We start from the raw sequence: 26990 nt of genomic DNA on the forward strand, positions 1-26990 counted from the left end.
CACTAAACAAATAGCTCCTTCATGATCTTCACTATTCCCACCCTACTGAGTCACAAAGCCCAGTCCCCTGGTGAAAGGCAAGGCCTGGGCAGGATTCCCTTTGAAGCCTATTAGATCTATTCCACATGAGCAGCTAGAGGACAGGACTCCCTACCAGGTGTGAACGTCCAGCTCTTGCTGACCTGGGGAGCAAGAGCAGGGCTGGAAACAGCCTATGCAGCTCCAAGAACTCCAGCGTTAGGCCATTGGAAGGATCAATTGTCAGGAGCCCAAGCAATGGGAGCTGGACTCCCATGCATGTAAGTTACTGATTCAAACCAACCATTATGCATTCCTTTTATTTCAAAAGTTGTCTTAACAGTGCACCTTGCACCTATACCAAAAAAACAAAACAAAAAAACCTTTACTCAGTCCACACACAGGTACATGAGGGCTCTGACAGCTGCCACAGGTCTCTGATGGATAACGTGCAAATGCAACATTCTCGGCACATGGCATTATGGTGGGGGCAGGGGCGGGAGTCAGCAGTACTCTGAACTGCTTGGCAAGCGGAATGTGTGTCCTCATTCAGGGCCAAAAAGATTCAAGACAAACCCCTGCCAATCCTAGGTCCTTTTGGGGGAGAGGAGTGGAGACAGAGTCCGTAGGATGAGCACCACTGGCATGTCAGGGAGCGTTACCAGGCTGGAGCAGTGTTGGCCAAACGTCTCATGCGCCTGTAGGAAGCGAGGGAGAAAAAGGCACAGTAAGTGATGGGGAAATGATGCTTTAGTAGAGCTGCCTGGAATCGCGCCACAGCCCTCACAGGTGCTAAAGGGCAAGTTATTGCACAGCCTTCGGGGCTGCTAGACAAACTTACTAGTTAACACCCTCGCCTGGTTGTACTAATTACTTGAACCACATTGTTATCTGCACAGTTCCTGAAGTGTGTGTGGCATTTCTGCCACTGCTGAGAAACCGGGTTACTCGTTTCCATGTGTTTTTAGCCTAAATTGTGTTTCAACATCCATCAGCCATTGACAGCTCAGCTTTACTGCAAGAGCTTACAGCTACTGAGTACCAGAATGTCTCAGTCTTATCAAACTGAGTATTTAATAACTGGGAGATGGTTTATCAGACACCAATGGCAGGGTGTCCATCGTTCTGAGCAACCCATGGACGTTGCTTGAATCTCTCAATTTTATTACCTACAGTGTCTTGGGGAGATAAACCAGGCTGATCTCACTTCACATCCAGGCAGCTTTGAACAGCCTAAGCTGCCTCTGCAGTGCTGCTTTGTAGGTGTCTCAACGGTGTTCCTATCTGTGCCAGCAAATAGGCAGAAGTGCAGGCTGGGGTTTGGAGCATCACTCCTACTTCACACAGTGCCTCTCCACACATAAAAGGGACGCTTTGTCAGGATGCTGGTCAGCATGTGGCATTTAGTTTTAAGACTCCTAGAGACCCCAGATCGTACTGCACTAGAGGGGAGCTGGCTTTGAGCAGGAGATGGTTAAAATGAAAATGTGAAGACACTTGCAGAGTGATGTGATAACAGTTTAATATCCTGAAGCAAAGGAGAGAGAAATCCTCTTTCTGGTGTAGTGATCTGAAATCCTGCCAGTTGGCTCTCAGCAGAGAAAAATAAAACATCAAAGCTTTTAAATTCTATCCTAGAGAGGGGCCAGAATGAAAACTGTAAGAACGGGCAGCACCTTGTGTTTCTGTCTTGGTCTCTGATCTTCTTCTCCATCTCCGCGTCTGTTAGGGTTTCGAGCAGAGGGCACCACTGGTCAGCATCACCTGTGTTGCGAATGGCGATCTCTACGGTTGGCAGAGGGTTCTCACTAAAGCACCGGGTCCAGACAAAAAACAGAATTCAGCCAAATCTGAATTGCAAAAGCCAAGACACACCGACCTTTCACTCCCCTGGGCACTCATTCTTACATCTGCTTGTACAGTCTGGTTCCTGCCCAGTAGACAGACAAGCTACAGTTCCTAGAGCCTGGAACTGCCATGAATCTAACGACTTTGAAGCCATCATCTCTTGTATGCACCAGTGAAAGGGGAGTCATCAAAGCAAATGCTGAACAAGTCCTTCGTATTTTAGAAAGTTTTAGCCGTCAGGAGGTATATGACCAATATTAATAACAACTTGAAGACTGCAGTTTAAAGAGCCATGCAGGTTTTGAATACCAACCACAGTTTCAGTAGATTTCCCCCCTCTGAAGGCTCTCTATGTAACTGGCTAATGGACAGATGACACTCAGGCTGAATGAAAAGATCATACCAGTTTATGAAAGCTGAAAGCTTTGTCATATCCAAGGGGACATTCATGAACTGGGAGAGTACCCTGCCTGCTCAGAAATGTGGCTTCCTGAGGTTCCTGCCAGCATTTCTGAGGCCATGTCTACACTTATTGGGGATCAAGGCTGCTGTGATCGATGCAGTGGGGGTTGATTTAGTGGGTCTAGTGAAGATCCACTGAATTAACCGCAGCGCGCTCTCCGGTCAACTCCAGTAGTTCACCGGAACGAGAAGAGTAAGATAAGTCGACCAGAGAGCGTCTCCAGTTGAAGCAGCGCGGTGTAGACACTGCAGTAAGTCGACCTAAACTACATCGACTCCAGATACGTGAATAACGTAGCTGGAGTAGTGTAGACAAGGCCTCTGTGCAAACTGCACGTGGTACTGTAATTCTGAGTTGCCTACTACAGCTGCTCTTCCTTCGCAGCCTTTGGCAACTCCTGATGTTCATACGGCCTGGTGACAATAGACTCTCCCAATCTTCCACTGAAGAGCAACACACTGTTGCAATAGAATCTAGAGACCCTCATCATGGACTGGGTTCCATTGCGCTAGGTATTCTACAAATAGACAGAGTAAGTGACAGTCCCTGACCCAAAGAGCTTAGTCTGCTAGTGCAAGTTAAAAACTGGTCTGCTACGAGCAGCTACACCATCATCACCTGCTCACAAAGTGGGCTTCCTTCACTATGCCTTTCAGAATTAACTGGTACGGTCCCTTGTGGTTATGTGAATGGGTTCCTAAATACTGAGGAGCTGGAAATGCAGCGTAAACACAGGCAAGTCTCAGTGTAAATATTTGGTTCAAATTTTGAAAAAGTGTGTGGGGGGCTATCCCAGGTGCACACGGCCATGTCTGACCCCTACACAGGCCAGCATCCGATCACTTACATGCAGCTAATCGCAGCGCTCTGATTCACAGGACATCATTCAACTGCTGATCGCCATGGCAATGGGTTGTCTGCAGCAAAGCTGTTGCTCTAGAATAGCAAACCTGTAGGGCCAGATTCAGCCTCACACCTGCACAAGTCAGACTTCAATGGGGCTGCAGGACTGGGCCTAGGAGCATGATTTCAGCACAATCAAACTGGATCCCACATTTCCGTGGACGGCAGGTGTCAGACAGAGCAGAAGGGAATCTGCACTCCTGTGACAACACCCCAGCTTCTCAAGGGCACAATGCTGCTGCCAGGCAGGAGTGGCGGCAGAGGGGATACTCCCAGCGTAGGAGGCGCTGTGTAACGCACCATCAGCTGCATAATTGTTAGTGGAGTGAGGCGAAGTAACACAACAAAGTTTTGACCTTCCCTATGCCCTGGTCCAACCCTCTGGTGACAGGCTGAGGTAACATTCACATGTGGCAGGGTCCATACAGCCAGCTGAGCAGGGTGACGTTTTCTACTGGACGCGAGGATGACCCCTAAGGCAAGGAGTGTTTGGTGTCTGGTAGAAACAGCTCCCTCCGTTAGATAGTCAGATGGAAGCTCTTTAGGCCAGGGAGTTGGTTTGTAAGGGGCTGTGTATATGGTCACTATGTACTGAATAAGTCATGGGGACAGGAGAACTTGATGGGTCCCATTTCAGCCTCCTCTTACTGCTCCTTATATCTATTTTACATACGTTACTATATAAACAATTCTGTATAGCGGCTCACGACCCTGTACTGCGATATCATGCTTCTTGGCTCGGTCCTTGTTTTGCACTAACAGTGCTGACCAGCAAAAGCAGAACCCCACAGAACTGCATGGTTTCACCTCTCCCTCAGATGATTAAGATCTGCGTGACTCCTCAGACTGTGTCAGTCCCTGGAGATATTAAGGCTGTTCTTTTGATACTGCTACAGCAGACCCTTCTCCTGCTCACTGGAATGTCTCTCTTTAGCAACCACCACTAGTGTGGTTTGGAAATTCAGGAACTAACCAACCACAGAACCCAAATATCATTAATCACAAGAAGGTTTCAAAGCCACTCCTCTGCTGGAGGAGAAGGAAGAGGACATTTGCACTAAGAGAAACAAAACAAGGTTTTAATTAGTGTTTTTTTAAAATGAGATGATGTCTAAGTATTGATGGTTACTTTGTTCTGCTGGGGCCTCCTTACCCCCATTCCTCTCCCAGCAGCAGCCAGCACTTTGATTTCATTGTTTGCGATACGGTTCCTTTATCTTTGAAAGGAGGTTTGAAGTCTACCTATTGCAAACAAACACTCTCTACATGCAAACTCTCCTTAATAATCAGAGCCATGCAGAAATCCTTGGTAACCTGGCTTTTAACAAGCCAGCATGTGAAGTCACCTGTTGGGACCACAGGCTGGTATTATATCAGCACTGTCTGACTGAAAGGGAGGTACATTTTCATATCATGCAAGCAACCTCCCAAGAGAAAAATAACTAGCTACCTGCAAATAGCCCCTATCCAAACTAGGTCATCTGTGATAAATGGGGAAGCAGAGGTATATTAGAAAAGCCTTTTGGTACCTATGCAGGTTCATAGGGCCCCTCTGAAGCACTAAGGGGCAAGAATTAGGAAGAGTGACCCATCTAGGAATGCTAGTCTCCACTGGCTATGGGATACACTGTAATGGGGGGGTGGGCAGAAAGCAATTTAACTGTACTCAGAAGGAATGAAGGAATAGTGTCTGGGCTAATCCAAAAGAGGACTTCTGCCCAACAGTGATGAGAGGGCTCTGCTCTTTACTTCAAGGACTGTCACAAGTATGAGCCAGGAGGGAGATACGGAGCAGAAAGCTTGAATGCCCAGCTGTGCTCATCAGCACACACTGCTAAACCAGCCAACGTCCCCTACCCTGGTTGCTTTCAAAGAGTTTACTCCCCAGCGTGGCCAGGCCCAGCACCACTGCACAGAGCTGGAGACATACTTCCACCCTACCTCAGGGACACACCTGTGATTCTGTGTTGGTGGAGGCTGTAGCGTAGACATGCCTAGGGCATTTCCCCCTTTATGCCATACAACTCTACTGAGAGGGGGTCAGAAGACAGTGGGAAAGACACTAGATTTCGGTCCATATTTCAGCTTTTCTAGTGCAGACAAGACTAAAAGCACTTTTGGCAATGGTGCCAAAAATGGTTTGGTCCCCAACCACACCAGGAGATACCAATCAGCTTTCCCTGACAAAGGAAGGTATAAGTCACATCCTGAGATGCTAACAGAGAGGGGACGCTGGCAGCAAGACACAGGACAAGCACATGAGCTCTAACAATTAGATTGTACTCTTGTTTAAATCCGTAACTACAAACTCTTCTCCAGAGAGGCTGTTCTCCACACTTAAGCAGAGAGGATTTTAGGTTTACCTTTGGTTTACACTGAGTCTCTCTCCAGTCTCTAACAGACATTGCTTTGGCGATAATCTTGGAATGACACTGTTTCTGGGGACACCACTGGGGTATATCCTTGAAGGAAAGCGAACGGAGAAGTGCCAAGGAGCAGACGAGGAGTAAAAAGCAGCTGGCCTACAGCACTCCATTTGCAAAGGAGGCTGCCGCGATGCTGGGTGTGGACAGTCGGGAATATACAAAGACCACGGAGACCGGCAGGAGCAAGGGCAGAAGGTTACAGTGACACAGACATATGCTCATGGTGCCACGAGTGCTAACTGGCTGGGGCTCTTCTAAAATACTGAAAGCTGACTGCTAACTCCTTGGTTTCTACAGCAACTTATTAAACCACAATGTGAACTAGAATAACCCTAGGCACTCTCAGGATTGCCTCTTATGCAATAAACATGTCAGGCTCGCAATCTAAGTGCCAGCACTGAATTCTCTTTATTTGCTCCATTAAGCAGAATAATTCTATGGACTAGCCGCCTACTTCTACACTAACTCCAGGAGGTCTCAGAACCTTGAGGATCTATCTCCTGTTTTCTGCTTCTGTGCTCCCTCACGCCCTGGAATTGACCTCGAGGCATTGCCCATCCCTCCAATAAAGGGTTGGATGCGGTTCTCTTCCAGCTGCTGGGGTGTACCATGGTGATGGCCTGAAATGGCCACAGGGAATTACTAAAAGCCAAAGCAAGGCACCTCCTTTCCCCCAGCCACTGCTGGCCCTGCAAATCATCTCAGGTGTTGAACTCTGATCCTTCACATAGTATCACAATGCGCAGAGTTTAGTCTGCCAGGCCAACTCAGAGACTAGCTCATTAATGCATATTCCCAACTTGCACACTTGTAATATATTACAATGAAATACATTAAGGATAAAAACCATCCATATACTAATTCACCACAGACCACTACATAATACAACTGGAACCGATTATTGTCAGGATTCATAACCTATCTCCTGGTGATAAGTAAATCACACCAGCTTTTATTCTGGCCAGTGTAGAGCACTACAGTTACTGTTTTAATCAACATTAGGCTTTGAAAATACCTAAGACACCCTGGTTCATGAGTCATCGTGGCACAGGGAACACAAATGGCTTAGAGGCCTCTAGAAAAAGTTATCAGTATGTATGTTATGAAAGGAGAACATGATTAAAGGGGACATTTTCTGTACGAAGACGATGAACCAATAGCTGTTACCCATTAGCTGTATCAAAAGGCTGTAATGTGGTAAGAGCTGATATTTCAGCATCACAGAATAGCATTGCCTGGGACAGTTACAAACTGTACATAACACCCCCAGCGTCTCAACGCAAAGGGCACTTAGGGAATGAAGCAGCCATTTCTAGTCTTTTGGCTCTATTTTAAACCAAAACATACTTGATATTTTTGAATGGGTGAAGCAGATTCCTCAAGTTAGCCAACCACCAAGAGCCTCAGGGTATGACTGAGACACAGGCCTGAGGGGCAGCATGCAGAGCCAGGCTTCCCTAGAGTTTGTGGTGTTTGCACTGGTTCCATTCCCAGCCCCACTAAAGCTAAACTTCATGCTCTCCAGAGTCAGCCTGCGCATTACAGCCAAGTGAGGCTATGCGCCGTTTCCCCACGGCAGGCACCAATTCTGAAATGAGCTTACATCAGTGAAATAGCACCTCTCCCAAACAGCCTCAGCACATTCACACCTTGCCCTCCCAGCCACCCTGTGACCCCCCCAAGAAAGTGGGAAGAGTCTTTGCAGGATTCCCAATAGGTGACCATAAAGGAACTGCCAACACCACAGAGGAAATGGCCTATATATAATATTGGCTTTTGGGAATTCTTTTGGTGTGTGTTACTAAGACATTTACACAAAAGGAATATCTTCACTGCTTAGGAGTTCATCTGCTCCTTCCTCCTCTGATAAACCACTCCACAGCAATTAACTAATGTCAAAGTGCGGAGGGCTTCAGGTGACAGAAGGACCACATGAGCTCGAGAAGCCAAAACCTTGTTTCCATGCAAGCATCCTTAGGAAGAGCAGAGTAGGAACCAGAGTGGTACATCAGCAGGAAAATATCTTCCACAAGGAGGCAGCTATTTAACAGATGGTAAGACTAGAGTGTTCTGTACCTGAAGGCATAAGTCTTCTGATGCCAGCTCAGCTGTCCCCGAATGCTGTAAGCGATGGTGGTGACAAATTCCCCACCCAGCCCAAGCTCTGAACACAGCTTCAGTGCAAACTTCTCCGGGGAGTTCTCCTTCTCCGACATGTCCCATTCAAACTGGTCTACCAGGGAAATGTTCCCCACGTGGATATTTAGCTGGACACAACGCCATAAACACAAGTCAGATTTGTTTGCATTTCAAATGCTCTTACACATACCAATCTCTTGCATTACCTTGTCATGGTCATGCTTATTTAATGCAGGAGGTAAAGTTCAGGGGCAAAGAAGATAAATGGCTGAACCAATTCCATGCATTCCTAGAACTACTGTATTTGGGTTCTTTACTACCATTAGTGCTAGGAAACCCAAATGATGTGTGAGGACTTCCAGCTCCTCTCCCCAAAATGTGACTGTTCCTTCCCCCTCTGGAACTCATATATTACATTATCATCTCAATTCCTGGCACAGACAGCAGTGTTCAGTAGTCTGCCACCAGGGCCTCAACACAGAGGACAGAGATGTGATCTAGACACAGGATTGGGTGCCAGGAACTCCTAGCTTGAGGAGCCCACATGCTTTTCCTTCCCCAAACAGCCTTCTACAAAATAATTTAACTCGGGTCATGCCTTCCTCCTTTATTACCTTAATAATAACTCGTTGATCTGACTGGTCCTCTAGGATACTGTCAGTCGGATAAGACTCAATCTGTTGTCGAATTGCAGAGGCGATGGCAGGGACAAAGGTCAGAGGATTCAAATCCAGGTCATCACAGAGAATCTCTGAGAACATTTCTGGGGTCATTAGCTTTTCTGATGGAGGTGAAGAAAGGAAAACCAATTTCATTAGAACAAGCCAGTATTCCCAGTTAATTCAGTCAGGACTTACAGCAATTACAATCTTCCTCTCACTCACCGATTACAAGGCATTAGACCTCTGCTGTAACCTGCCACGCATAGGGAAACCTCAAGTCTAACCTCTTTCTAGTAAGAGTCAAAGGATGATTTTAGACTCTGGTTTGTAAGGGCATAAACGATCTACAAACTCTGACTTAAGGAATGGACAACGTTTACTATTTGTTCCTATGGAAACAATGTAGCTGCAATCTTAATACACTACACAGGTGAATGAGACTATGGAGATACAGGCTTTCTGTGCTTTTGTATTTTTATCTCATCTGAATACCGCATGAGATCAGAGACACTGGGACTGTGGCATCACTGAATCAGGTCAGGAGAACAGGCCAATTACAAAAGATGGCCTCAAATTACACATACACGCCTAGTGCTCACTGCAGCCAGCAGGAAGGACACATGATACAGGATGAGACATGACAATTAAATGGAATCCCAGTGAAATGTGAGGCCTTGACAGCTTTGCCAATATGTGGCAGGGGATCTCTCTCTCTCTCTCTAAAAAATAAAATTAAAAATGCTATTGTATGGATGCAACTGAATCCCTCCAAGCTCCTTAGACAAGACTTGGCTGCCTACCTACCATTCATGTTCCACGTAAAAGCATCTCTGAGTTTCTGCCCATCGATTTCCATGTCCAATCGGATTGGAACCAGAACCTCTGGCTGGGATGCATTCTCATGGATTACTGCTGGGTCATGATCATCAAAGCTGAAAACAAACCATGACAACATGCAGCATTAGACACCGGTAGAAAGTACACGAGCATCCATGAGAAAAGAGACAGGATTTACCAGGAGTACCTCCCTCTGACAATCACAGCCTTTGGGTGGGCTCTAAAACATAAGCTTACAGGACCCTAGGTTTCATTTTCACCTTTAACATGTCTGAGATAAAATAATATGCTAGAGAATACAGTGAGGAAGTTCCTCGAGTTTGCATGACTGGCTCCCTCTGAACTCTTCAGGTCAAGTCTTCTATGGAAGATATAAAATCATCATATGAGTCATAGCAGCTGGACAATGTTGCAGAGAAATTACAGTTATTGAAATATTTGCACAAAGGCAGTAAAATCCATATCTAGTATGATGTAGGGGGACACAATTTGACCTGCTCTAGCAGCTGGAGAATGACTCTGTGATTTTAATGATCACTCGGTGGGATACAAAGCTCCTCTCTTCTAGGCCAGGGTGTTCAACTTCAGAACACATCTTTAGCAAATGAAGGCCATTACTACTGTGTGGCTGGTTAGTGGCCTACGTGAATTGAGCAGTAGTCTCAGTCCAGTGCCCAGAGGACAGGTGTGCACCTCACAACCACCACCACAACTGGCATCCTTGTTGACAGTCTTAGCAGAGCTACCAAGGAGTGGATAGGAAATGAGAGTGAGCTGCTCTCCTCACTCCTGAGGACGGCCCTTCCTGAGACGGAGGCAGCATGGGAAAGCTCGCATGGCCACCTGTGCAGTGTCCTATCAAAAACCAGGAGATTTGCATCCTTGGCTGCCAATCCAGCACCTTCCATGAGCACTAGATTAAACAAGTTTAAAAAATGCACATTACCTGATTTTTAGTGGTTATTGATTAGTAATGAATTGGAAATCAATTATAAAGAGCTGGGAACTGTAGGGTTCTAGTTCCAGAATCAGGCACACGAGAAGCAAGGTTATCCACTTCAATGTCTGGTTGGGAACCCTGGGCACTCACGCCAAGGGCAAAGCAAAACTTTATGCACTTTTATTAGCACAGTAAGTGAAGACACACACAAAAAGAGAGCAACAGTACAGAGTTAAGGAATCATGTATCATATGTCACATAGACTCACACCCTTGCTTGGGGATCTGGTGGTAAGAGACCGCCGGTTGCCTACAAGGGTCCTTCTCTGTCCCTGGCATGTCAAACAAGTCTGATGGGCCAAATCTCTCCTTACATACATAGTGGTCTGGTCTATTATAGGGCCCAAGGGCTGTCATGACTATTCATGCAAATATCCAGCCTCCCTTGTCCATATCGGACTTCCTCACCCTAATAATGTTGGAGTGTCCTTATCCTAGAGGGCAGTTTATTAATAATCTTAACTTATCACATACACCAACCTGTTGCCAAAGCAAGTTCATGGTTAAACATCTGCCAACGTTTCTATCCTAAACTAAACAAGCCTAGTGCTAGTTCAAATAGCAGGTAACTGCAGGGATATCATTTTGCATGGACTCCCTCTCTCCCCAGCACAATATTCCCAGTTCCCCAAAACTCAGGGGGACTGTGAGGCCACTGATTTATGCTAAAGTTCACAGGCCTCGAAGTCTTATGCTTACTTAAGCTAATGCCTTACAGGATACAGGTCTATAGGTTCTTTCAGCTACTGCTAAGCAGAACACATTTCAGAACACCATTCTGTCTCTATGGACAACTGCAGACCTGGCAGTTCTGAGACAGGCAGCCGTGGGAGAAACACAGACCAGCAAGGGAGGTCACCCCTAGAAGTGCATAAAATATTAAAAACCAAGGAACACACATTTTCTGCTGCCACTGAATTTTAATCGGCCTTGCAGAGGCCAGTGCAAGGCCTATGTGCCACTCAAGTTTCCTGAGGCATTAAATGGTGCAAAGGCCTAATGAACGAGGCCTCATATACTACGCAGGGGTGGGAATTTCAGCCAGGGGGCATAAGTACTTAGCTTCAAGTAGCCCAGTCTAACCAAGAGCGTCTTAGTTGGGGGGACAGCTGGGTCTTTATCACTAAGTATAATGTGCAATTTTAACAGCATCTACAAACCCTGGACAAGTCAATACAACATGCCTGCCGCCTCAGAGCCATCCTCTAGACAACTGTCATCATGCAGAAAAACCCAGCAGTTTCCAACTCACCAGAGTGGGAAGGTTCTCTTCTTATCCCTGCCCATGCGGTTTCTGTTGATGGTTGTTGAGCATGGCACAGCATCAAGGTGATGAGAGCTGTTGGGTAGGGTTGGCACCCACTGGTTATTCCTTTTTGCCTTCTGCTCTCTGAAGGAGGAGACTTCGTGTTAAACTTGAGGTTCAAGCATTGAATATTTCCATTGTCATTTATGGTATGGTCATATATACAGCTCTCAGCCTGATCGCAGGCTCCCGCAATGGTAACCTGAAAGCTGCATGGTGCATTTGTTCCATTCATAAGTCTCCAATTGGCTGAGTGGAGACATCCCCACGTCAGCTGGGAGAGTGTGGGGCTGGCCTTCTGGAAAATAAATTTTAGCCATCTGGTAATACCTGGCCCTTCTACAGTACTCACCTCAGAGGAGCTCACAGCCCTTCATTTAACATATACCATTGTTCCAATCCATCGACCAGCTTTTTCTGTTTGATCTCACTTTGTTTTATCTATCCCCACCAGTCCTCTTTGGGCCAAACAAAGAATCCATTGCCAGGACTTATTGCTTAAGTAATACTACTTGGGGGAAGGGATAACTCAGTGGTTTGAGCATTGGCCTGCTAAACCCAGGGTTGCGAGTTCAATCCTTGAGGGGGCCACTTAGGGATCTGGGGCAAAAATCAATACTTGGTCCTGCTAGTGAAGGCAGGGGGCTGGACTCGATGACCTTTCAAGGTCCCTTCCAGTTCTAGGAGATAAAATAAATTAATGGAGATATCCTATTTATAAAATTTATTAGCAATATTAGGGAACACAGAGAGCAATAGATACCTCACTAAATAATACCCTAATTTTATACAGGTTGACAGGGTAAAATAGCTCTTCCAATCACTTCAACTCGGATCCAACCCTCAGCAATGTTTATTACCTGAGGTAGGTGGGAGGCTCTGTGCTGATAGACACTGCCTTGTATTTCTCATCATTTCCATCCAAGATCTCTTCCACTTCAGAGGCTTTCAAGAGAGTCACACTAGTGGCTAGTGTCGTATAACCGTGATCTGTGACCAGAAAGCATGTAATTGGTTAGTCTTTGAAATAGTGTCAATCATGGTACTAATTAATGATTCTGCTGCTGGGGATAGGCAATGTTAACTTCTACTGAGAGCCTCTAAAAATCTGTGAGTAGCTTGGATTCCTTCATCTTGTCCCTTTAAAGCACTTCATTTTAGAAGAGTTGTGAAATTCTGCTGGTCCACTCCTACCCACAAGAAGCATCAACAGGCCCCAACCCCATTGTGCTAGGTGCTGTACAAACATAAAGACGGTCCTTGCCCCAAAGAATACATATTCTAGTTCCGGGGCCAGTTCAGCCAGATGAGGCAAGTTTGATTTTCTTTGGTAATGTGACAGTCAGGTCCAATCACCCAAGGGGAGAACAGGGGGCTTGAACCCCAAAGAATACACAACTGAATCACATGGTTGTATATAATGTTATTGTATATAAAAATATGACAAGTAAGGCCTTTTATGAAAGTCTGTAAGGTTCTGACTTTGATGGTAATTTGAGATACGTATACAGACTATGGCTATGAATCAGGCAGGGGGGAGCTGCTTCCTTGACCAGACGAGACTAGCTCCAAGCATCTACCCTTGTACAACCCAGGAAGTGACAATGGAGGACTATTAAAGTTAGTGGAAAGACACTAAAACTGAAAAGAAAACCCCAGTCTTGGAAAACTAAGAAAGGAGGGAGATTCCCTTGATCTGGACAACCATGAATCACCAGTCTGAGGCCTGGTCTACACTAGAAAATTAGGTCGGTATAACCAAGTCATTCAGAGGTGCAAAAAATCCATACACATGAGCAATGCAGTTAAACCAACCTAACCTCCGGTGTAGACAGTGCTAAGTTGATGAGAGAATTCTCCTATTAACCTAGCTACCACCTCTGAGGTGTTAGCTAGAATCCCTCCCGTTGGCGTAATTAGTGTCCTCACTGAAGCAGCATTGTAAGCGTAGACAAGCCCCGAGAGGCAAAAACCTTGCAAACCCTTAAAAAGAGAGGGTCTGAAGTAAAAAGCATCCAAAAACCGAGGGCCAGCATCGAAGCAGGGCCAGCATCCACTGTCACTTCCTGTTGGTGAAACACTGGATCCTTTCTAGGCCAGAGGGCACATTGGGAAACTGGTCAGAGGCAACAGGTAACTTGTATTAGAAAAGGGAATTTAGCTAATAGAAGTGTAAACCTGAAATTGCACCTTTATATTTATTTTCTGTACATCTTGTGTTTGCTTTTTCTCACTATTTCATCTTTGAATCTGGGATTTTTTTCTATTATGCAAACCTTTTATTTGTACCTCAAAAAGGTCTCTAGTGCAAACTGTGTGGAGAATGTCCCCCAACATGAACTGATAACTGGGGAGATTTCACAGAGTCGGGGAAACAAATCAGAGGGGAAGAGTCCAAGTGTCTGGTACTTAAGAACCTGGGGTAGATGGATTTGGGAAGACTCAGGCCCAGAAAGCTGGAGAAGTCACCCTGCAAAAAAATAATTAGGATGGTGGAAGCCAGGGCGAGACCTTGATGATTGTAGGGTGGCTACTGGGGGTTAGGGGTCTGAGGTGATGTCTACACTGCAAAGAAAAACCTGCAGCAATGGTTTCAAAGCCCGGGTCAATTGACTTTGGCTGCCAGCACCAAGGCTGCAGGGCTAAAAATAGCAGCGTAGGAGTTTGAGTTCAGGCTGGAGCCCAGGCTCTGAAACCCAGCGAGGGGGAGGGAGGGTTTTGGAGCCTCGGCTCCAGCCCCAGCAGCAACATCGACACTGCAGTTTTTAGCTCTGCAGCCTGGTCAAGTGATCTGGGCTCTGAGACTCTGTGTCACAGATTTTTCTCTGCAGCATAGACGTACCCTGAGCCACAGCAGCAGAGCATTAAGGCACCCAACGTTGCAGGGCAGGTGCTGACAGAATCCCTTACTGGTCTGGTTGATCCTCAAAATGTCACACTAGGTCTTATTCAAATATACCCCAGGGAAGACACTGCAACCCCCCTATGATGTGAAATGGAGAAAAGACACAGAAAAGAAGACCCAAAGTGAAAGCTTTGAAGGGCTGGTTAGTGACGGTGCAGCATGACAGCAAATCAACTGCTTGTGCAAAGACACTGCTACAAAGAGAGAAGGGGCTAGTTGTGCTGTGGGCAGGAACTGTGATAGTTCCCCTCACACATCCCTACCAACGTACCTCAGTGATAACCTCCTAACTCTGCTAGGCAGTGCTGGGTCTCATGAGCAGACCATCGAGAACTGGGCTGTGGCTGTGTAACGTGGACAAGAGTCCACAGAAAGACTGAGACTTTTACCAAATACACATGAACCCATGTGCACTTGGAGCCCTCTGGAGTGACACAGTTTAGTACCCACTGCAGCATGGGAGGAATATCCCAGAAACTAATGAACCCTGGGATGCATAAAGATCTGGAATGGTGTGTTAGAAAGTGGTGACAAAGGTTAACCATAGAACTGAATCGCTTAACAGACCCATCAAAAACACTGATAAAGGCCTGATTCCATTGCGGCATATAGGAGAATTAGTGTCTGTAAAACACTATAAGAACAAAAATTGGTAGTGTGGCAGGGGCAGACCCTAATAAATTGCAAAGAACCATCTGTATGTTGAGTGCTCACAAAGTCTCATGAAAAGGAAGAGAAAAGCCCATGAACTAGGATGTCCAGTCAGAGCAATCACAGGAAAAAAATCTCCCTCTTAAAAGTGGCAAGAGCCAAGGAGAGAGTAATCATGAGGGAAAAGCATTATCCCGTTCTTTACATATCTGAGTCTAATGAGCCAGAAGAGGAAAAGAATTAAACAACATTTGACTACACATATTTGATAGCAGCAGGGGCCACAAGAGGGATTCTTTCTCCAGCAGAAGGTAAGAACAATGCAAGCTGAAGACTTACATCTTCTGGGGCTGTGACTCCGCTGAGACTCTGTTGAAAAAATAAAAAGCAACAAGTCAGCAGAAAACTCAGAGGAGAAGTAGACATAAATCTGTAACATGTCAGGTTTGTTGTGCTCCAGCCCTGTAGCTTGTAAGATTATCTTTTAAAAGGAAATTGTTTCATTACTTGCTTCTCTTGCCAAGGAGACTTCTACTAAGATAACAAGATTCTTACTCTCTTCTGTTTCTATTGATATAGCTATTGAACAATACCAGTTCTGAATCTCTTCCTTTCCACCCCCTTATCCTGAGGGGCAACCAAGGTCAGACAAAACACCTTGTTTCCAAGCAAAAAAAAAATTGCAACATCACAAAAGGGTTGTGTCTCCACACACACACACACACACACACACACACACGAAGCCTCCCATGCCAAATGAAATTGTATGGGATTAATTTAGAAATGTATAAATCTTTTGCAATTCAACATGTGTAACCCGTTCAATTAAAATCACAGCTTATGGGTATTTTTCAGAATGTACTTAGTTATTTCAATTTTTAAAACTACCCTTTCAGAGTTAAAACATCAGGAATATTTATCAATTTTCTTACCATGCGAAGATGCAACTATTTTCTTCCTCTCTTCTACTGTGGCTAGTCGCCTCCAGAGGGAGGGATACCTCTTGTACAGGGAGCCACGAAACATACGTAGGTAGTTCCCCACCTACAAGCAAAAAGGAGAAGGTTTGTTTTAAGGGATGCAGCTCAAATCTGAGCAGGAATCTGAGGCATACTGATTCCTTTGTGCTGGTGAAGTGGGGCACCTAATGATGGTTCTTTCAGCAACAAAACACTTTCTTAGATAACACCAAGACTTTTGTAGCAGTACAGGAAACAAAACTTATATTGACCAACATTTCTTTTGCCAGCCTGGTTAGAAAGAAACCCATCTTAACAATTCTCAATTTAATAAGACCAGTAGTTTTTATATAATTTCTTAACCATCTAACCTTTCCTAGTCTTCCACCAGCTGGAATTACCCAGATCTCCCACTATAGGTTTGTATGGTATATTTTGATATTATTCCTTCACTACCATCTTTTATATTGAACCTTTTATGTTTCTAACATTTTTCTTTGTGCAGAACCTAGTAACCTAAGACCTGGTTTGTATTTTGTGTTTTAAAGGCTCTGAGGAACATGCAGAGAACACAAATCAATTCATGACTCACTTGCCAACAATCCCTTTTAAAATTCAGTCAACATCTGTAAAGCAGTTTCATTCTTCCTGGCATAATGTCCACACCTGTGTTATTTTATCTAAGCACTAAATGTTACAGTAAGGTTTAGTGAACAATGAGGCTATTTCTAGACTATGAAACTAACGTTTAAGGCAATAACACACTAGCAGCCTGCAGAATGTCATACAATGGGGTTTTCCTCTATATTAAAAAAGACCCAGTTTGGTTCTAACTCTAGCTTCAGGTTTTCTAATACTATTTTTTGTTATTTGATGTTTATCAGTAAATAGGGTTACAAATTAGCTGGTAGCTAAGAGAATAATGCTGTATTTTCCTTCTATACCACTGAGATTGTGATCTTGCTTGTTAGAGAACTGCAGAGTAACACCTCTGCTTTTTCACCTTACAACCTTTCCAGTTCTTTCAGAAGTACCATTGGTTGGAGCCTTGTCATTGCTAAAAAATATGCATCTGGAATTCTAAGTTACCCATAAAAACAACAAGGAGTCTGGTGGCACCTTAAAGACTAACAGATTTATTTGGGCATAAACTTTCGTGGGTAAAAACCTCACTTCTTCAGCGCATAGAGTGAAAGTTACAGATGTAGGCATTATATACTGACATATGGAGAGCAGGGAGTTACTTCACAAGTTACCCATGACTCCTCTCCCCCATCAAATGGGTCTGAAATACACATTTTCCTGTTTTAAGAGTATAACCAGATCTCTGACACTGCTGGGCCAATCAAAGGTTCTTGCCTCAAATGAGTCAATTCATTGAGGTAGTGCAGTTTCTGTGACTGACAGAAGCTCTGCTTCTGCAAATAGTTACTCCACTATGTTAAAAACCCAAAAGGGAGTCAATGAGAACTGTAGGAGCATTAACTGGATTTTCCTTATTGGCCAAAAAGCCTGGACCTAAAATTATCATTTCAATTAACTTAATCATATGGCAGTTTTTGGACATTCAGGATCTTTCTAAAATAAATGTTCAGATATCCACAATATATCATGTCATTAAGAAATGTGATGATGCTCAGGCAGTTGAGACTTGGAGAACACAGAGACAAGTTCCTGGTTTTGGCCGAGCATTAGGCCCCAATGTGGCGAACACTTAAACATGCTTAACTTTTTATATATGACCAGTCTCATTGAAACCCACTAACTCAGATCCTGCTCCCCACTCGCACTGTCACTCTCCCCCAATCATGACAACTGAAGACCTCCTAAAGTCTTCTCCTAGCTATAAACATCACAGGCCAGAGCTTGACAACCAGCACAGCACAGGTGCTGGAAGCACAACCGGACCTTGTGGGTGTTGAAGATGCCCCTGTTACAAGGCAGTATGAACCAGGCTGCCCTGAAGAGGGGAAACAACTGCAGTGCCCCTCCTGGATTGAGAGAGTCGGACAGCATCTGGGGAAAACAACAGCTACCTCAGCCTACTGGATCAGGCCCATCTCCAAGGGGGCCAAGCGAAGCAGTAGTGGGAGAGAGAGATGGGAGCATGGTGCAACTACGAAGGCTGCCTCCCCCCTGCTCCTGGGGGCTCGCACAGTAGGGGAGAGCTTTTCTCAGCCAGAGCCTCCTTGCCCCAGGATGGATCGTCCTGCTCCTAACCTCCCACTTTCTGTAGCCCATCTCTACCAGGCCAGAGCCAGGCCCACGCAACTCTCCCCCCCCCCTCCCCGCGCGCGCGCGCCTGATTTCTCCTACCCAACCCCCCCCATCCCCCGGTCAGGCCCCACGCAACCCCCCCCTCCCCCAGTCAGGCGCCACACAATGCCCCCTTTTCCCCCGCCCGATTCCTCCTACCCAGCCAGGCCCCACACAACGCCTCCCCCCTCCCCCAGATCCTCCCTCCGCCTCCCCGCACCCCCCCCACCCCGCCAGGCCCCACGCAACACCCTGCCCCCACTCCTCTCCCCAGCCCCCACTCCTCTTCCCCCCCCTCACCCGGCCAGGCCCCACGCAACACCCTGCCCCCACTCCTCTCCCCTCACCCGGCCAGGCCCCAACCACCCGGCCAGCCCGTTCTCCCCTCAGGCCCAAGCCCCGCGCCCCCGCCGAAGGAGGCTCCCACAGCAGAGCGGGGCCCGGCCGGGCCATTGTCCCGCAGCCTCCTCCCGGGCGGGCCGGTACCTCGGAGCCGATCATGTAGAACTCGCCGTCCTCCTCCAGCTGGAACTTGACGGGCTTCTGCCCGAAGGTTTTGCTCAGCGCCATCATCATCATCGCGGCGGCGGGAGCGGGGCTGGGGGCGGCGGGGAAGCAAGCGGGGGGCTGCGGCCTACTCCGCAGGATCAATGCGCATGCGCCGAACCCGCGGCTCGGGGAGCCCCCACCCGCAGTGGGCGCGGCCTTAAAGGAGCCGCCTCCAAATAACACCCCCCCCCCCCTACGAGGCGCGCGGGGGCACGTGCACGCTCCGTCCGGGCTACCCCGCCTCGCGGGCACCTACCGCCCCCGTGGCGGTGCCTGGATCTGTGCACGGGCCCGGGGCAGTGCGGACAGGGGCTGGAGAGCAGGGTTGGGGCATGGGGGCTTCCCTCACTCCTGCCAGGCAGTGCCTATTTTTTCCAGCACCCCCCCAAGTACAGGCCCCCATTAGCCCAGTGGCTAATCTGCCATTGCAGTTGAGTGGGTCCAACCCCTTGCTAAACCACTTTGTGCATGGGGGTGAGTCCACCCCCACCTCATAGAGCCCTGCAGCCACCTTTGCCCCTGCCCCACCCCTGCTGTCACCATGGGAATAGTATATTTGGGAGCAGGGTCAGCAGATCCCCAGAGGTGCTGGAAGAATTGGTGTAGTGGGGGTGCTGAGAGCCACTGAACCAAACTAAACCCTGTATATAATGGAAACTACTTCAAGCCAGATCTCTCTTGCTCTAAGGAATAGTTGAGGCTAGCATTGGCATGGTGTTAGTTGTAAAGCCCTGGTGATGCTATGGCTCCTGGGTTGTTGCCACTGCCAGGTTGTATCATTGTTTGCTATAAACATGATTTGTGTCCACACACCGTGATTAGTAATCATGGCATCTAGGCATATGTGACCTAGCCAGCAGTATAAACGGGGACATGCTTGTCTTCAGGAAAATCCTCCCTTTGCCATGTAGAGAGGATTTACATAAATTGGGTTGGCCAATCTTCTGTCTTCCCAGCTCCCTGTGCAGCTTAGATCCCAGATGGCCCTACTGTGCATGTAGCTCTATTCGCCTTCTCCAGGTACACGGTTTCCTTCTGAGGGATATCTGCTTAAACTTTCACAGGATGCACAGATACCACCCTGGATATGCCACATAGTAGGTGCAGATATGCAAGCATGGGTATGTTGTGAAAAAAAGCAGTTACCTCTTTAGCTGTTCCTTCAGGTACATTCAATGGTAGCTCCTCTTTTCTGTAGGGGTTCCACAGAGCTCTAGCCTTGACACTTCTCCCTCTATACCCTTTCTCTGGGCAATCTCATTTGCTTGCACAATTGCAACCACCATCTTTGTGTAGATGACTCAGCTCTACCTCTCTACTGCTGAGGTATCTCCCTCTGTCCAGTCACGTCTCAGCCCCTCTCCAACATGGACCCCTTACTCCATAAGCTGATCATATCTTTCTTCAAAGTATTAATGGCATCACCATTTTCCCAGTCATACAAGTCAACCTTGGAGTCTTCCTCTACACTCTCTCTCTCTCTCTTCCCCCCTCCACACACATACCCAAGCTATGTCTATGTTTTGCAGCTGCTTCTTCCATAATGTTTGACTTTTTTTGTTCTATTCAGAAAGCCAAAAACTCAGTCAGCTCCTCAGCATTTCTCATCTTCACTCCTGTTGCCTTCTCTACATCTCCCTGACAACCACAGAATCCTCTAGTTCATTGAAAACAGCTGTCCAGATTATTTTTGTTGCCTGTCACTCTGACCCTATCACCTCCCTCTTTGAATTCCAACTCCCTTTATATCACCACACCAAGTTCAAGAGTCTTATTCTGATCTTCAAGAGCCTTCACAATTCTGCTCCCACCTCGTCCACTCTCATCTCAGCCTCTAGCTCTTCCTCTATCACAATATCTGTTTTAACCACCTGTTTATGAGCTTCTCAAACACCTCCTCCTCCTTTAATGCCATACACAAGGCACTAAATCTATAAGGCTACTGACACTCTTCTCAAGGCCCACTTTTACAATCAGTGACCAATGGACTGCAGGGTAGATAAGGTTAACTAGTTATACTACTGATATTTTTAAACATTTATATTGCCATTGTACATGAACATTGTATGTATTCTAATGCATTGCTCACCCCTTACTTACATCACTTGTCTTAAATTGCAACCTCTTCAAGACAGAGACTATACCATTGTATAGGACTTACTTGCAAGACATGAGCAACACACAGCCCTTTCTTTACAGCTATTTGATCCTTTCCCAGCTGAGATGCTGCCCTCTTATAAGAACTTTTCCCCCAGCATGCCTTTCTGTATCTGTCCCTTTAAATACTGCCGAGTCAAACAGCTGCAGCCCTAAAGTAGCCATTTTGAAGCTAGTTACTACTTGCTATGCTTCCTATACTTTCTGAGGGAAAATGCTTTTTATTCTTGCTATATTTTTCCTTTTCCTATTCTTGAGAAGGGAATGTTTCTCACAGCCTCAGTTTTGATCTAGGCCTCTAAGTGCCACTGTAATATAAAAGTTCAATAATGACAGCATGACCCAAACTCACCTATACTTGTTGCAATTGGGGCTGCGGAGCAGGTCACAATCTTGATTACAAAAAATACCCTTGTACTTACAGCATAGACAGTGCTCAAGATAAGGGTCTGTAGGTGGGATCTGTTTTAAAGTTGTGGTTAAAAGCTATGTTAAAAGAAATTCAGACTAAACAGGGTATAGAAAAAAGACCACATTTATTGATACAGCACAGTATGTATATATACACACACACACACAGTATATATAAAAAGGTTTTATACACATTGTACAAACATTTACATACTTGCTTTGAAGAAGCATGGTTGTAAAAACAAACACTGAGAAGAAGTAAAAAACATAGACCTGAAATTTGAATGAGGTAAAAAAACTTTAATGCTTAGAGAGAACATGCAGGCCTAAGGATGATAAAGGCCACTGAGCCGTATCTCTTTATTTGCTGTGGGTAGGTTTAAATCCCACTTTGTCTCTGCTATAACTAGGTCTGAAGGAAAGCTGATAAATAGTAAGGATAACTGAGTAGGTTTCTACCCGTTCTTTACTTCAGTTTCTTGGGCAATCAGAAAGGGCCACCGTAGGTTTATTTTGCTAACCAGGATTGTTACAATACATAAAGTTTTGCTATGCAGCAAAAACCATGAGATCTGGAAGCAGATACATTTTTGCTCAATTGGAGATATGGGGAAGAAGATGAAGAATAGCTTGTGAAAGATGAGAAGGTAGATGGGTGAAGAATAGATAGAGAAAATGCACGACCCTCTTTTGTGTACTGATTTTCAGCAATAGGTAGAGAATAAAGAAGCAAAACAAGGCACAAACATTGGTTTTGAATTTGGATAGACTTAACCTGAAATTTTGGTAAAGTTACAGGCATCCGGCCAGTATTGTGGTGAGTTAGTGTCTTAGTGAGATCCCAGAGTTAGTAACAATATATGGAGATATAGGGCAGTGTCCAGCACTGAAACCTAGCACCTTTAAAAAACCCACAGAATATTTTTACAAATCAATACAAAATTATAATGAATATTAGTGACAATACAAAACAAAAACAGAAATATTGATAGACCTGGGACAAGATGCTGAAATGCAGGGGTCCAAACTCACCTTTATTACCATGGTGAAGCAGTTCCAGCAACCTGGGCACATGTCTGGAATCTGAATTTGGGAACAGTTAAAACTCCCCTTTCAATGCTAGGAAAGTGGCCATCAGTGGAATCCATTCTCAACAGTGCCGATGTCAGGAACAGCAAAGGTGTCTGTGCTGTGGGCAATATTAACACAGGGAATACCAGTGGGATCCATTTTCTAAGTGGATGGGGCCCAGATAACTTTGGAAGCATGACCCATTCCAGGCTGGCCTCTGGGATCTAAGTGCTGGAAGTGTTAAAGTAGCCACTCAACAACAATCAGGCTGCATCCTTATTTCCAACACCAAGCTGTGATTGGGGGTCCCTGGAATCTGAAAATGGGCAACCACAAGCCACAGGTCTCCTCAAGCCATTTGTGCAACCCATTGTGTCAGGTGATGGGCACAGCAGGAGGCCAGGAATGCATGTGAGATTTCTCTGTCTGAGAGCATGACATCTTTCAAAGTGACCGGTGGAGACAAGGGGAGATGGGAGGGGAATCTAGAGGACGCCAGCACCCTTCTCTTCATCTGAAGAAATTGGAGGAGGGTGCACAGCTGAAGAAGTCATGACTGATCTGGCGTGGGTAACCCTCTAGCACTTTCACCTGCACTGGGTCGAACTTCCAGTAAAGCCGGCCTCTCAAGAAATAGGCAAAACCTGTGGAGGAGACAGAGGCACAGAGAAGTATCAGAAAAGACAGAGCAGATACGATTTATGGGGCTCTTCATTTTCTAGCATTATTACTCCTTGTATTTATGTCCCATAGTGGACTTCATGCTCAATTTGCAAGTGGGCAAAGGGGTGGCAAAGACCCACAATGAAGGATGGTTCACTAACTAGCAAAGAAGGATGAGGAGGAACTTGGAGATGCTGCAAGCTTCATGTCCTCTCCACCCAGCTTTGTGACTCACCAGTTGGCCTGGTTGCGGAAAGGTCAGTGAGAGTAGAGGGATCAGGATGAGGCCCTTTATCATTACAGCAAGGACTTGATGGAATAGGTGTAGGATATGGCCGAAAGGATTCTATTACTACCAAGAGATTTCTTTGGGATTTAGGTCATAGATTTTCATAGATTCCAAGGCCAGAAGGGACCACTGTGATCATCTAATCTGACCTCCTGTATAACACAAGCCATAGAATTTCCCTAAATTCCTATAGGAGATCTTTTAGAGAAACATCCAATCTTGATATAAAAATTGTCAGTGATGGAGAATCTACCACAGACTTTGGTAAATTGTTCAAATGGTTAATTATTCCCATCATTAAAAATTAATGCCTTATTACCAGTCTGAATTCGTCAAGCTTCCACTTTCAGCCATGGGTTAGTGTTATACCTTTCTCTGCTAGACTGAAGAACTCATTAAATATTTGTTCCCATGTAGGCTAATCAAGTCTCATGGCCTTAACCTTCTCTTTGTTAAACTACATCGATTGAGCTGCTTGAGTCTGTCGCTATAAGGCATGTCTTCTAATCCGTTAATCATTCCCATGGCTCTTCTCTGAACCCTCTCCAACTTATCAACACCCTTCTTGATCTGTGGGCACCAGAACTGGACACAGTATTCCAGCAGCAGTCGCATCAGTGCCAAATACAGAGGTAAAATAACCTCCTCCTCCTCCTCCTCGAAATTCCCCTGTTTATGCATCCCAGGATCGCATTATCTCTTTTGGCCACAGCATCACACTAGGAGCTCATGTTCAGCTGATTACCCACCATGACGCCCCCGCAAACTTTTTCAGAGTCACTGCTTCCCAGGATAGAGTCCCCCAACCTGTAAGGATTGCTTCCGTTCATGCACAACATTGCTAAGGGAATCCCTTGGAAGGGGAGGGTTTTAGGGGTTGATACATAGAGAACAGTTGACAATAGATGTATCACTGGATGATGAAGCTGTGTGGTGTCACTGTGCAGTTTTCAGCAAGGAGCCCTGTCTGGGGGAATGTTTTCTATATTCCCAACACCATCATAAGCAGTGAAATGGTGTCTGTAGTTCTGTCACCTGTGTATCTTTTTCTTCCTTGAGGGTATAACAACAGGAGCAGGTTTCCTTGTGCCATTCTCCTATTACTAGAGGTTTGGGGAGTCTCTCCATCGCTCCCCTTAAAAAAAAAAAAAAAAAGCACCTGCAATGTCCTACATGTATTTCCTTTTAGGGGATAATGGTACTATTGGGGTTTTAGTTGTTTAATCACATGATCTTCTACAGAATTGATGATAAATACCTCTTACACACCCATTGCAAGCTTAACTGGATGATGTCTATACAAATTGTTATATACATTTATTATTATATTTCTCTTATGGATGAATATTTGCAAAAAAGTGCTTCACTATTAATAATCCAGATTAAAATAAATGTCCAAATCCTGCTGATTCCCTTCGCACCTGAGGTGCAAGAATAACCAAGAAAGCCCATAGGCCTCTATTCCGATCTGCACTCACCAAACTCATCCTGGAAAGCAGCATCAATCTCCTGAGGGATGCCACGCCAGTCGGCCATCCTGCGGGGGTAGATGGTCTCCACCTGGCGGGTGCTAGGGTTGAAGCGCCAGTAACTGCCTCCCTTGAAGAAGTAAATCTTGTTCTTCTCTGTCCCCCACATCAAAGCTGCCTGGACAGGAGAAGCAGATAGGCCCAGCTCCGAGATAGAAGCAGGGCCAGACACGCGTCTCTCGCCATCATAAATCCAGTACTGAGAGCCTGATGATGGGGCAAAAGAATATATAATGACAGGAGTGACCACAAGTTGTTTACAGTCTAATGACTGTATGGTGACCTGTGTGAAATGACCTGGACTCTCAGGACAGTCCCAAACCACTAGCACAACTGGTACCTTTATTGATGGCCATTGAGACGCCATGCATCAAATGGACAGGGGAGAATAAACTCTCATCTCATCTCTAAGCAAGGCTGACGCCAGGGAGAAAATCTACATAGCTACTGCCTTTGCTGTATCTGTTCCTTGAAAGAATAGATGACTTCATTTTCTACAGCTGCCAGGCAGTCTGTCTAGCTTGTTACATGGTGCCCATCACTGGTGTGGGAATGCCTCCAATAGTGTGACGTGTACATATGCAGCAGAGAGCAGGTTTGTTTTTTAAAGTAGTTATTGTGGGCAGGGCCGGCGCAACCCATTAGGGCTACAATTTGGGGTGCGGCGATCGCGGTGGTATTTTGGCGGCGGGACCTTCCGCCGCCTCTGTGGGGGGTGGCATTTTGGGGTGGGACCTTCCGCCGCCTAGGGCGGCAGAAAAGCTGGCGGCGCTCCTGATTGTGGGTAGGCTGATAAAAAAAGAATGGGGTTTGAATTTTGCTCTGAATGTGCCGAGGGAGGTCCGAACCCTTTTACCAGCATGACATCTATGAGTCTGTTGAGTTTTTAATCTAAAGGAAGACAATATATGGGGGGCAGTGGAAATCCATGAAGCAACATTGCCAAGCATAATCCACATCTCATCCACACCTTGCGTCTGTTTTAGTCTCCCTGCCCAAGAGCCTGAGGCTACCATGTGGGGAGAGGGAAGAAGAAAAATGGGCTGCCGTTTATGTGGGGGAGAGAATTAAGTGAGGTGGTAAGGTCTTTGGGCACTGAGAGTCTATGCATAATGAGTTGTGAGTGATGTGCTCTTGAAGTCTAAGCCTTAAATAGAGAGAAGGCTAGCTATGCAACTGCATGTGTAAACATGCGTGTGCACTTATGCACCTACATTGTGCACACCAGCTACTGTTATGGCACATACAAATGACAGACATGTAACTGGTCATTTGCACGATCCATTATGATAACTGAATATGCAACTGCTGTAATTGCACATGCAAACTAATATGCAGCTGCATGCACATTATTTGAAAATGTAGGTCTAAACCAAACAGTATTGTAATGACTGAAATTAAACATCCATTTCTGTGGGACCACATATAACCAGCGCTTCACGCTCCTGCTGCAGTGAGCTGTCCACATGGGGACATCGGTGATGCTGGTGCCTAAACAAGCAAACAAAGCAGCCCTGTTAATGTCAAACTTCGCTAGAAAGAGAAACACAGGAAGGCAAAAAATATATATATTTTTTTGCTAATTGGAAAAAGACCAAATCAGTGGGGAAAAAACATTTAAGTTTATATTTATTGCAGTACTGTAAAGTGTGGAAAATGGAAATTAAATTTAAAATTATGAAGAGTCCTTGAGAGGGTTCTTTTAATTTGTTTATTTAACTACTGGATGTAGCCGGAATCCTTCAGCAGAAAGTATTGCTTTCTTTTAAAAACCTCACTCTGCCTATTTTCTTGTCACTCACTGAAAAAGTATAGCTCCCTGGCAATGCCTCGGTTGTGGAAACACAAAACAACGTACCCAGTTCTGGTCAGAACTATTTCTAAGAGAGATTGTCCAGACGATGGTACTAAGGCTGTGGTGGAGGAAAGAAGAACCAACTGTAAACTGG

General features: G+C 45.7%; 2 protein-coding genes across 3 annotated transcripts in view; both read right to left on the bottom strand.

Annotated features, from left to right (window-relative positions):
• Nucleotides 1-322: 322 nt before the first annotated feature.
• Nucleotides 323-19018, bottom strand: SMARCB1 (SWI/SNF related, matrix associated, actin dependent regulator of chromatin, subfamily b, member 1). 2 transcript variants are annotated; one of them, XM_054006102.1, is made up of 10 exons: nt 18859-19018; nt 16090-16201; nt 15497-15526; nt 12462-12591; nt 11548-11685; nt 9264-9391; nt 8412-8578; nt 7735-7925; nt 1695-1826; nt 323-716 (listed from the first exon to the last, which is right to left on the bottom strand). In XM_054006102.1, the coding sequence occupies exons 1-10, from the start codon at nt 18949-18951 to the stop codon at nt 677-679; spliced, it is 1161 nt and encodes a 386-aa protein (XP_053862077.1). In that variant the 5' UTR covers nt 18952-19018; the 3' UTR covers nt 323-676. The 2 variants fall into 2 exon arrangements, with proteins under 2 accessions (XP_053862077.1, XP_053862078.1); XM_054006103.1 differs by lacking the exon at nt 18859-19018 and adding an exon at nt 18153-18350.
• A 2579-nt stretch (nt 19019-21597) lies between these two features.
• Nucleotides 21598-26990, bottom strand: part of MMP11 (matrix metallopeptidase 11) — a 32892-nt gene continuing 27499 nt past the window's right edge. The window contains exons 7-8 of the mRNA XM_054006949.1: nt 24991-25248; nt 21598-23204 (exon numbers count right to left, since the gene is read on the bottom strand). Of these exons, the coding sequence (XP_053862924.1) occupies nt 23071-23204; nt 24991-25248 (392 nt within the window). The 3' untranslated portion in view covers nt 21598-23070. The remainder of the gene's footprint in view (nt 23205-24990; nt 25249-26990) is intronic.

This window comes from Malaclemys terrapin, chromosome 16 (assembly GCF_027887155.1).
Source record: "Malaclemys terrapin pileata isolate rMalTer1 chromosome 16, rMalTer1.hap1, whole genome shotgun sequence".
NCBI lineage: Eukaryota > Metazoa > Chordata > Testudines > Emydidae > Malaclemys > Malaclemys terrapin.

Bases quoted from the DNA above. Each gene is read 5' to 3' on its own strand.
- SMARCB1 (XM_054006102.1), bottom strand. From the start codon at position 18,951: ATGATGATGATGGCGCTGAGCAAAACCTTCGGGCAGAAGCCCGTCAAG. The intron at 12,592-15,496 runs GTAAGTCTTCAG...TTCTGGTCACAG, and splicing joins GAGTCACAGCCCCAGAAGAT to ATCACGGTTATACGACACTA. The intron at 8,579-9,263 runs GTAGGTAGGCAG...CACCTCCATCAG, and splicing joins TTTTACGTGGAACATGAATG to AAAAGCTAATGACCCCAGAA.